Source organism: Festucalex cinctus, chromosome 6, assembly GCF_051991245.1.
Source record: "Festucalex cinctus isolate MCC-2025b chromosome 6, RoL_Fcin_1.0, whole genome shotgun sequence".
NCBI lineage: Eukaryota > Metazoa > Chordata > Actinopteri > Syngnathiformes > Syngnathidae > Festucalex > Festucalex cinctus.
The window spans coordinates 384378-396121 of NC_135416.1; the positions used below are offsets into that span (position 1 = coordinate 384378).

At 44.8% G+C, this 11744-nt stretch overlaps 2 protein-coding genes across 3 annotated transcripts; both read right to left on the bottom strand.

Annotated features, from left to right (window-relative positions):
* Positions 1 to 741: 741 nt before the first annotated feature.
* On the bottom strand, positions 742 to 5402 carry etaa1a (ETAA1 activator of ATR kinase a). 2 transcript variants are annotated; one of them, XM_077524375.1, is made up of 6 exons: positions 5061 to 5402; positions 3944 to 4116; positions 2933 to 3045; positions 1836 to 2732; positions 1690 to 1793; positions 742 to 958 (listed from the first exon to the last, which is right to left on the bottom strand). In XM_077524375.1, exons 1-6 carry the CDS (start codon positions 5248 to 5250, stop codon positions 858 to 860), a joined length of 1578 nt encoding a protein of 525 aa, XP_077380501.1. In that variant the 5' UTR covers positions 5251 to 5402; the 3' UTR covers positions 742 to 857. The 2 variants fall into 2 exon arrangements, with proteins under 2 accessions (XP_077380501.1, XP_077380500.1); XM_077524374.1 differs by having other exon boundaries at positions 1690 to 2732.
* Positions 5403 to 5620: 218 nt separating this feature from the next.
* On the bottom strand, positions 5621 to 11440 carry LOC144020673 (BTB/POZ domain-containing protein 3-like). The gene is made up of 6 exons (XM_077524376.1): positions 11238 to 11440; positions 10210 to 10500; positions 9402 to 9492; positions 8921 to 9039; positions 7773 to 8181; positions 5621 to 6933 (listed from the first exon to the last, which is right to left on the bottom strand). Exons 2-6 carry the CDS (start codon positions 10416 to 10418, stop codon positions 6310 to 6312), a joined length of 1452 nt encoding a protein of 483 aa, XP_077380502.1. The 5' UTR covers positions 10419 to 10500; positions 11238 to 11440; the 3' UTR covers positions 5621 to 6309.
* Between the last annotated feature and the right edge of the window lie 304 nt (positions 11441 to 11744).

Sequence of the window (11744 nt, forward strand, 5' to 3'; positions counted from 1 at the left end):
AATAAAAAAAAAAATCAGCATAAGTGTGAAAAAAAAAAAACTAATTTTGAGATGTTTGAATTTCTACATTTGCACCTTTTTTAATTTTAAAATAAATTTAGTTTCACACAAAAGAACTTTTAGAATTATATCTTAATTTTTACGTTTAAACATTTTTTGTACCAAAATAAAATATTAGTCATAAATAATAAAATAAATGATTTTCCTAATCACATTAATTATTACCAAAATAATTAATATACTATTCAATCGCTTGACAAATCAGATTCATTTTAATTTTGCATTGAAATGTATTACAAAAGCATTTTTTCCCCCGATTAGTGTTTATTAACTGGTGGTTGGTGTTTATTTTGTATTTCATACTCATATAGTGGGGAAAAAAAAAATAGTAAAAGGCATGTGTATAATAGATCAATTTGATAATCCATTAATTTTGACGGCTCTAATATTTATCTTAAGATGAATCATCTAATTGAATCCGTTATCAGTATCTTTCCTCCCAAAAATGATTTTACATTTATTATGAGCTCGTATGATATTGGCAAAGATGAAAAGAATTTTTGATAATTACTTTTATAAACATAAGATGGAGTTTCAGTTTTCATTTTTTAAATAGCTTTTTTTTTTTAAACTCAACATTTGGTAGCTGCCCAACGTGAGCAACATGACACGAACGTCTTCCTGCTCAATCGCACACGCGTGTGCTGCATGACGGTGAGAAATAAAGAAAAACTTCTTGACTGTTGCTGCAGCCGCAAGTTTATTTACAACAATTTTTGTGATGAACACGTGTGACAATAAAATCCAGGGCATAATGATGAAAGGACGCTAAAAGAATATTTTGTGTGTGTGTGTTTTCATTTGCGTTGGTGGAGTTGTTGCAAGCGTCGCCGGCGCCGCTGGACGGCTTCCTGCTTCTTCCGCTCGATCTCCAGCGCCGAACATTTTGCAACCGTTGCTTCACACACAAGCACAAGCGCAAAAAATTGGCCTTCTTTCACACTGGCACGTTTTTTGCGCCACGGCGGAGAAGCCGACAGCGATGCTCACAACAGCAATTTTTATGGCTTTATTTTACCCAAGCGTATTGCATTCACTTAAAAAAAAAAATATATATATATGGCGCCTGTTTTTATGACCATTTTTTTTGGGAGCTTTGGTTTGTTTTTTTTTAAGTATTTTTCAATTTTTTTTCCCTGTTTTACTGAACATTTTTTTTCTGTCAAAATTTTTTTCCAAAAAACGGAAAAATTATTCAGAAAAAGTGGAGGAAGAATTACTAAAAAAAAAAAAAACATTCACTTTATATTAAAAAAAAAAAAAAAAATGCTTTTTATGACTCATTTTTTGGGGAGCTTTGTTTTTTTTGAGTATCTTTTTTTTTCATTTTTCTGAATATTTTTTCCCTGTTTTCCTGAACATTTTTTCCTGTCATAAAAAATACTCCAAAAACAGGGAAAAATTAGTCAGAAAAACAGGAGGGAAAATTACTCCGAAAAACGGGGGCGACACCATTTAAAAAAATGATGATTATGAGTATTATTTTTTTTACATTTTTTGTTTGTGTTTGCTTGCTAGCTGAAATGGAGATTTCAAATGGCATAAAACTGATTTGACGTCTCGTTTAGAAGAAGAAACTCAATGACTTGATGCCTTTCAGCGCTTTGAGAGGAAATAAAAGCCTCTTACCTTTGCCGGTCACCATGGGAACGGGATGATGGGTCGCCATGGAAACAGGCCTGTTGGTCGCCATGGGAACGGGACGATTTGTTGCCGAGGAGCCGAGTTGGTTGGTCGCCATGGAAACGGGCTTGCTGGTCACCAAGGGGTGATGTGTCGCCATGGAAACGGGCTTGCTGGTCACCGTAGAAACGGGATGATTCGTTGCCGGGCGGCCGAGCCGGTTGGTCGCCACGGCAACAGGCTGGCCGGGCCTCTTGAAGGAAAAGCGCTGCGCGGGCCGCTGCTGCGGAAGTGAGGATGATGCCGGCGCTGTCGTCACGGCGACGGCCCGCGGGCCCCATCCGCCCCCGGGGGAGCCTTTCCCCGCCGCGTCGGCGGCGCCCATGCGCTTCTCCACGTCCTCGCAGAGTTGGCGCAGCATTTCGTCGTCGTCGTCGTCCAGCTCGTCCCAGAGCGGCTCCGACGAGAAAATGGCATCCAAGTCGTCATCGGGGAAATCGGAGACAGTGGGAACTCGCTCGTGGGCGGGGCCCGGCGAGGTGCAGTTGTTGGCTGCCGTAGAAACGGCGTCGGATAACCCGCCAGCGGCCGTCGGGTCTTTTGGCGCCGCTCGGGAGCTCCGAGATGGATCAGAACAGTCGGCGAGTTTCTCCAAAGTTGTTCTCCCATCCGATTGGCTGACAGCCGGAGACATGGGCGGCGCCCGGTAGGACGACATCTGCGTGGAGGTGTACGCGGGCGTGCAGAACTTTTCCGGGTTCTGCGTCATCTCCACCAGCAGCGGGTCGTCCAGCAGGTCGTCGTCGGCCCAGTCGTCCGCCAAGTCGGCGCCGGGCGTCGCGGGGACGTCTTCCGGCGGCGCCGCCACCGGCGCCGCGCTCGCCTGCCGAGCAGGCTCCTCGAACAGGTCGTCCTCCGGGCCCCAGAGGTCGTCCTCGGCGCTCCTCGGGTCGCCGTCCGCCGGCGCGTCCTCCCGGTCGTCGTCGGAACCGAGCAAGTTCAGGTCAAACTGTTTGGCCAAGCGCAGCAGCTGCTCAACGTTCTCGCATCTGACATCAAGCACAACATGCATCAAAAGAAGAAAATATTCGTGTCATATTACATTTGTAAATATTCATACAAATGTTTCGAGCTGCAGTTGGTGTAAAAGTGTTGAAACGGATGAATGGATCGAGCTGTAAAATGGAAGTGGGTGGCGCGCACGAGCCGTCGGCGAAGGACGGACGGACGGACGGACGGACGGACACACCTGGGCGACTTCCTCCTGCTTTTGGGCGGTCCAACGTCGGGCGTGCACGGGATGCCGGCGCTGTCGCCGATCCACTGCTGCAAGTCGGGCTCCGACACTTCCGGCCTGCCGTGCTACACGCACGCGCGCGCACACACAAATATGAGGTGGTGATGTCACAGCAAATTGCAAAGAGACGCAAAATTAATTTTTGGTAAATTTCCTGAAACTTTCCATGGGAAGGAGGCAATTTTGGAAATGTTACAAATAGTTTTAGCGGTCACAAACTGTTTGTTTTTCTTGTGACAAAAAAACAAAAAACTTTTGCAACCTTTTGCAACTGTTTGCAACCTATTTAGGAACCCTGACGAAAGCCACCAAACACGACATACGCAAACATTGGTGTCTCTGTGAGAGATTAAAATCTGCATCCCAATGAGCAGCAAACATTTTCGGCCATTAGTTAAGTCAGCTAACGAAATCTTGATTTATGGATTTTTTTATTTTTTTTTTTCATGAGGTTTTGTTCAAGATCAAAGACGTCCAACAACAGTTTTAATGGTTGCCAACAGGGAAAAACCATGAAAACTGTTGGCAAACGTTTGCAAACTTGAACGAGAAATCAACACTAGCGACGTTTGCGAGCCAAGATATTTTCCTCAAATAGATTTAAATATGTTATATGTGACCTCATTCTGATCAATATTCCATTTGTGGAAAATGAGTCATGTAGCAAAATCAAGCCGTTTTTATCCATCTCAGGGGGCGGCCATTTTGCCTCTCGCTGTCTGACAACTGAAGATGACATCACAGTTGCTCAGGCAACAACCAATCACAGCTCAGCTTCAGAAAGCAGGCGAGCTGTGATTGGTCCTTGCCTGAGCAACTGCGATGTCATCTTCAGTCGACAGCGAGTGGCAAAATGGCCGCCCCCAGGGATGGATACAAGCGGTTGGATTTGGCTTGATAACTCATATTGTACAAATGTTTCCAAGTTTGAAATGTTTCCCAAACGTTGCCACCTGCGCTCACCTGGGGCGCGATCCTGCTGACGATGTCGGAGATGCTGACGGCGCCCGCCGTCACTTTCGTTGCCCGTTTGCCGAGTCTCTGCGGCGACGTGGCGTCCCAGATGATTTCGTGATGCGCGTCCGAGTCGTGCGGAGACTCGCCGCAAAAACTCGGTCTGGTCGGGGTCTTAAATTCTGCGAGGAGACGACGATTCGTTTGCTTGTTGTTAACGCTGGAAAGCAAATTCTTGTTTCACGTCAAGTCACTGACAAGTTCCTGTCCTGCCCAAAATAACGTAATCAACAACACGCCCCAAAAGTTTTAAAGAGCCACAACACAAGATGGTGGCAAAATACTACTTGTGTCCTCTTATGTTGCGCCGGGTCAAAGTGACACAATTTGAAGTTTTCATAAAAGTATGTTATCAGTTCGAAATAAAATTGTTGCTTTAAATACAAATATTTCAACACAATGATTCTTTTTTCTTTCCGTTGTTTTGATACTTTTGGATCATAAAGAGGTAACCAAATACATTTTAAATATGCATTGATATATTTTGATATTATTCTTTTTTTTTTACACACTGAGGAAATTAACTCGCAAATATCATAGAAAATATTGTTGTTGTTTTTTTAACTTGTTACTTTAACATGTCCTCCCTGGGTCAAATCGAGAGACGATATTGATATTCCGGTTAAACAAAATCTAGAAACAAAAATATATATTAAAAACAGATTACATTTTTACTTCTAGACTTTTTTTTTTGTATGAATCGTGCTCCTTTAAAAATTTTAAATAAAATAAATAATCATATTAAGAACTGAATACGCGTTTGATAATTTTGACACCGCAAATCAGCTCGACCTCAGCGAACATAACAGAAAAGTGAAAGGTTATTTTTTGGCAGAGTTCGACCGTGCCGAATTAAAGAGGAACATGTAATATTTAACAAAAACACTTATATTAGCAATTTGACACTGAACCGTTGTCGCGTTTTTCCGGCACAACCAAAAAACTGATGGAATTGTAACGCAGTTCGGCGCTGGGCTGGCTGCTTGTTTGAAGCAAATGGCGGTCGCGATGGTCAATGAATCGTGTCGTCGCGCGTGGAAATCAGGCAAAAAATCGTGCAACTCACCCGACTTGGGTGTGCTGGGGGCGTTCGATTTGTCCGAGCAAGCTTGCGTGTGCTGTTGCTGGCTGAGTTTGAAGCTTCTGCTCAGGCGGCGGTTCGTCGTCGTCGTCGGCGTCGTCGTCGTCGTCGGTCCTCCTCGGTGTCCCGTCATGGCCGCGGACACGCTAAGAACGTGTGAGCGCCCCTCCGCCATCTCGCGACTGCACTCTTGCGCCGACTCACCTTCGCGTCCGCCATGTTCGGACGACAACGACGACAACGCTCGCTGCTTGACACTTTGAAAGTCCCGCCATCTTGTCCGGCGGCGGGACGAGCCGGCTGGTCGACACTGCGCATGCGCTGTTTCTACTTCTTGTTTTACGTTGGCGGGTAAACAATGACAACGACGTCCGTTACCGCCACCAACTGGTAGCAAGTGAGAACCGGCTCTGAGACAACCAACCCACTATGTTGAGCCAAAAAATAAAAAAAATCTTCAGATAGATGAAATTGCAAACGTGCAGCATTGCACAGCAAACTAAAAACTATACAAGTATTAAAAAAAATACATAAAGATTTGCCAATGCATTATAGTGTCTTTATTTTGCTAACAACTTTGAAGTTGTGTAAGTTTTGATCACAATGAGGAAGAATAAAACCTTTTCACAAACGAGCAATTGTTTGCCAATAAACAAACACTAAATATAGCTATATAAATATACAAACAGAGACAATAGAATGTTTTTATTTGGATGATTTAAGGCCACTGCCGCCATTCATTGCGTAACATTCAACAAAGCTGTGAAAAGAAAAGAAAAGAAAAGAAAAACAAGTGAAGATACACCCAAACGACTGACAAACACGTCAACGCATACTTGGTCAAAATCAAACAAAATGGCGCCACTTTGTGCTGTCCGTGTTTTTTGAATCTTTTGTGGCGACGGCGAACTTCAGCAACAATGGAGATTTGCCCGCCATCGTCGATTGTCGCCTTCTCCAAAGCAAAAGCGGATGTTTGCAAACGTCTTATTTTGAAAAAGTCTGCTTCCGTCATTGGGACGCTTTGGAAAATAGTCGTGAAGTTTTCGGGAAGTAACTTGAAACCTCAACCGAAACCGTTGGAGGGGAAATGGGGCGGCGCTTATGCAAACGGGAGGAATTCTGAGGCGGTACGGTGACGGCAAACGTTTCTCGTCCGACGAGGCTCACCGTCAAGTTTGCAAAACGCCGCCGTTGGCCGCCGCCATGGCCGCCGCCATGGAGAGCTTTTTGGTCAGGCGTAGAAGATGAGCTCGGGGATCTGGCCGCCCTGCACGCCGGTGCCGTTGGTGCTGTCGGAGGAGCACTGGAACTGGAAGGTGACCTTGCCGCACTGCACCTCGGTCATGCCCTCCTGGCCGAAGTAGCTGAGCTCGTTGCCGTCCAGCACCACGCTGGCCGTGTAGAAGGCGTCGGGCTCGATCTGCACCGGGTGCTCGAACCACACGGCGAAGGTGGCGCTGGAGCCGTCCGAGAAGTACTTGGCGGCGCGCTGCGCCACGGCGGCGCCCTGCCGCTTCAGCTCCATGCGGGCGCCGTACTCGGCCGAGCCGGCGCTGGAGCCGTACAGGCCGAAGCCGGCCACGAAGACGCGGCGGTCCACGGCGAACTGGATGCTGTCGCAGCGGCCGCGGTAGCGCCACTGGTTGCTGCGGTAGGCGCACGACTGGAAGCGGTGGCAGCGCTGCGGCGCCAGGCCCCGGCGCGGCGCGCTGGCGAAGGGCAGCTCCGGCTTGTTGGCCGCCGTGTACCACAGGAAGATGGCGTTGGTCTCCGTCGGCGTCAGCGCGCCCGACTGCGCCGCCCCGTTGGCGAAGTCCTCCAGCGCCATGGCCGGGATGCGGATCAGGTAGATGGCCTGCGCACACGCATGTTGGCCATGAGAAGTTTCAAAGATGGATGGATGGATGGTGCTTTTTCATATTTTGTTGGTGGCCACTGGAAGGAAGCATAAAAATGAGTGATAGACCGATTATCGGCCGGGCCGATTATCGGCCTTTTCACGAATCTAAAAGTCAATAAAGCTGGAATCTACGCTTGCAAATTTTGCGTTTTCATCAGGATTTGACTTGTTGCAAAGACATTTTAATTTTTCACTGTCTGCGAAAATCTTTTTGAACCCTGACGAAAACCCCACATTAGATATTTAATTTTGCATACATTTGTCACTGCTGACACTGGGAAGTGCCAACACTATTTAGGAAAAATAATAATTATGTGGAAATGTTGCAAAACTTTATTTACAGTAGAAAAATATTTTTTGGTTTATTTATTTATTTGCTGCAAACACTGGGAAGTCCCAACACTTTTTAATTTATATTAAAAAAAATGATTAAAAAAATAAATTTAGAAATGAGATTGAAATTTTGGAAAACTTTATTTATGGCAGAAAACTATGTATTTATTTATTTGCTTAACACATGCTGATGACCCTGGAAATTCCCTACAATTTCTGTTAAAATTTGTAATTAAACAAAGCTGTCTATTCTTGATATGTTTAAACAAAAAAATGAATTTTTTGATGCTATTATTTTTTCTTTTACTGCAAATGAATATCGGCTTGAAATGTCGGTTATCAGCCTCCTTGACGACCAATAATCGGTCTCGGCGTCGGCTCTGGAAAAAACCGTATCGCTCCTAAAATGACAAGCTCCCCGAAAACTCACGAGACACAATCAAGTCAATAATAACGGCAACCTTTCCGAGCACCAGCCTCTTGTTGTCGACGGTGGGTCGGAGGTCGCGACGCAGGCACTCGGCCTGCGCCCAGCCCAGCGCGGCCTCGAACACCACCATCTCCTTGGCGTTGAGCGTCTCGCGGCGCAGGACGCTCTCCAGCGTGCGCGCGTCCATGTCGCAGAAGCCGTCCGAGCGCAGCGCCAGCTCGGCCTGCGCGTCGATCACCTCCCAGCAGCGCTGCGTCAGCTCGGGCTCCTCGAACAGGCAACTCTGCGACAGCAGCACGCAGGCGTTCTTGGCGCTCAGGCTGGTCTCCAGGAAGGTGACGCAGGCGCGCGCCAGGTGCGGCACCATGTACTTCTTGGCCGCGTACAGCGTGGCCAGCACCGTGTCGGCGCACAGCTCGATCTCGTCGCAGTAGATGTACCTTTGGGACCAAAACGCGCGCCCTCAAAAATACGCAAAAAAATGCATTTTCTCCCCTCATTTAACATAGATGATATTCATTACTTTACAAAAAAAAAGGGGATTTAAATGGTAATATTCATTATATACATTTGGATTTTAAAGCGGGAGCAAAACAGTTGAAAAACGACATTTTTAAAAAATAGATATTTATTTACGGCAAAAAAAATGTTTCCCCCTAATTTAAAATACATTTTATTCATACAAATGTGTACCAAGTTTCAAGAAATAATTTACATAAAAATAGTTTTGAAATTAAATTATTTTTTTTATTTCAACCGTATTGCGCAATACAGATGTGTAAAATGACCTTTTTTAACGTTCAAAAAGCATTCCAAGAAATATTCATTTCACATTGAATTGAAATCATTTCAACATGAAACATTTTAATTGTCTGCTTACGAGATGTTTCATACTTTTTTCATTCTTAAAATGGGTCAATTTGACCCGGAATCTTTCATATTCCAAAACCAACCCGATAAATATTGTTGATAAATTATTAACCATTTTAATACGTCACATACGTCAAACTGAATCATTTCTTTAGCCTGTTGATGTCATGTTGCATGGCAAAAAATAATAAAGATTTGGGTCAATATTTCATCTTGTCACTTTCACGTAAGGCTGTTTGGTGGCTCGTCTCTTGTGAAAAATACGATTGGATATGTTTGCGTCAATATTTGTCATGTTTTGCGACTGACTTGAGCATGGCGAGGAAGGACGGCGGCTCCACGTCGGGGATGCGGATCTCGTCCTGATCCTCGGCCAGCTCGCCGTAGAACATGGCGTGGAACACCGAGCTGCCCACCGCCAGGACGTACTGCACACACAACACGACCGACGGACGGACGGACGGACGGACGGACGCTCGTTAGCACAACATGAAAAGTTTAAAAAAAAAAAAACAGTTGTCATTTCTTGAAGGAGTATCGGTGAATCGGTTTTGACATCATCAACAGTCGTCTGTCTTCTGGTGTGCTCCCCCAACAAATTAAATGTGGCGTTCCACAGGGCTGGATTTTGGGGCTCCTGCTGTTTACATTCCGATTTGCTGAAAATTTGAGTGATGTTTCTTAAAACTGTTTTCTCACGCAGTTGATGACAAAGTTGGTCAATGTCGACACGTCCTTCAGCCTTTCGGGGATTTTTTTTGTTTTTTACGTTTGTGAGCTGCTGTGCTACCTTGTGGCCCGGAACCCGCTGCGTCCCGCCCGGTGGTCCCACCACAAAGTAGACGTCCGCCATCATGTCGTTGTTAAACATGACTGAGTTCCTGCGGAAAAACAAACAAACAAAATTGGGGGGGTTTTGTGTTGTTGTTTTTCCATCATGTTGTATGTTCATTATGTTGAGTGTCTTGAAAGGCACCTATAAATGAAATGAATTATTATTACATTACAATTCGATTAATCAACAAAATAATTGAAATTTATCAATTACTATTAAGTAATCAATTATTGTTAGTTGAGGCCCTAGTTAAGGATTATTTTACGCATTATATACAATTTTTTTTTTTGTGTTGACACTATGCATTGAGTAATCGTAAAAAAAAAAAAAAACTTAGGTGGACTGAAATAGTGGACAGAAGTTCCTGTTTTCAACCTAATTCTCTAGTCAAATTTACACATATGTACTAGTGGCAGACAGTAAAATTACATCCAAAATAAACAGCAAAATTGAGAAACCAAATCCTCGAAAGAGATTTACTGTACTCGTTAGCTAGCATTTGTTGACCTAAAACGGTAATGCTAGCGGCTCATTTTGTTGCTGTCCTATTGTTCATGTAGATAAAAGATGATAATCCAGTAAGCAATATATGCATCCTTTCATTCATTCACGTTAACCTTTTTCCAGCGGGGCACGACCGATATGGATGTTTTTTTGTTTTGTTTTGTTTTTAAGACTGATGCCGATAATTTGCCGAATCAACCAAGTAGTTTGAAGAATACACCAAGAGTCGACTTTCGGGCTGCCGCCAAAGTCGACTCACCTCTCCCTGATGGTGGGGTAGAGGCCCTGCCAGGTGCAGCTGGCCTGCCTGGAGGCGCCGCCGCCGTTGTTGTTGCTGACGTTCTGCTGTTCGCTCGTGTGCTGGCACTGCTGGTTGGTCTGCCGCCGCTGCTGCTGCTGCTGCTGCTCTTGTTGCTGCTCGGAGGCAGACGGAAGAGGCTTCTTGCCGGGAAACAACTCAGCGGCCATTCTCGGGCAGTCACGCCGCCGACCGCCGCTCACCGCTCATGGCAGCCCACGGCCTGCGTGCACAAAAACCTATCCAAAAAACCTGAGAGGGGGGCAGGGGGTAATTTGCTCAATTAAACAGGTGATGATGAATTTTAGGCTGATCACAAGTGTGGGTTGAGTTTGATGTCATTGAACGGGCAAATATGGAACTTTTAGCCATGCAATGTTTTCTTTTCTGTCAAAACAAAGTTGCTGGAGGCAGTACAAAAAAAAAAGAAAAAATAGAAAAGACTGACATGTCACAGGAGCACACGAGCGAGGCAGGAACCACGCCCAGTCCGGCGATCGACCAATCAGAGCCGTTCACGGCAAAATAGCGCAAGTAAGAAAGTTGCCGGTCACGGAAAAATATACACCACATAATTGAAAAAAACAAAAAAAAAACCATAAAATTTGGCACTACGTATACTTGTGTCACGAAGACAGTATACCTTTAAGATACAGCACCGGACTCGCCTTTAATTAAACGATTTGTCCGATAATGCCGGCGGAAATGAATTCATCTTTGCAAATTTGCTTCCTTCCGGCGATGCTAAGTTAACGTTAGCAGACATATCGAGCCACGCATCCTGCACTTTGGATTTGGTGACATTCAGTGAGCGCAGCGGTGAGTTAAGAGGAAATAGAAGAAGAAGAAAAAAGAAATGTGAAAAGTGGCTGACGTGTTCGGTTTTTTTTTCCGGAGCTGTTAGCTTCATGCTAACTAGCTGGCGAGCGACAGTCGCTTGAAGCGCCATCAAAAATCTCCCCCGCAGTCATGACAAGCGTTTGACTTACTTGAAAGTTTCTCACACGCTTTTACGTTCATCGCCCGGTGGCCACGGAAAGTTTGCAAAAACGACGAACTTGTCGAAAGAACAAGACGCACATTTGTTGTTTTGTTGACTCCACAAACGAGCCGAGTCGGGTTGCCGTCTTCTTCGACTGACATTCAAGTTCAACACAAGCGTACAACACGCCGTCGCCCCCTGCTGGACGGAATACACGAACGTCGACTCGAGATAAGTCGAGTTGTAAACTAAATTCCCCAAACTCATGCGTGGATAATAAATCATAAGAAGCTCAAATTCCCTTGAATAGTGTCACACGTTAATGGTTTCTCACAATAAATATGAATATGCAACACGTTTCATACATTTATAAATAATGTTTACGTTTATAAAATGTTAATATTTTTCAACACTTTTTGTCTAGTGTAGTTACATAACTAGCAACTTTTATTTACAGTATGACGCAAAAATAGATGCAAGTGACTTCAACCACAAGGCATTTTTTGTTTTGTTT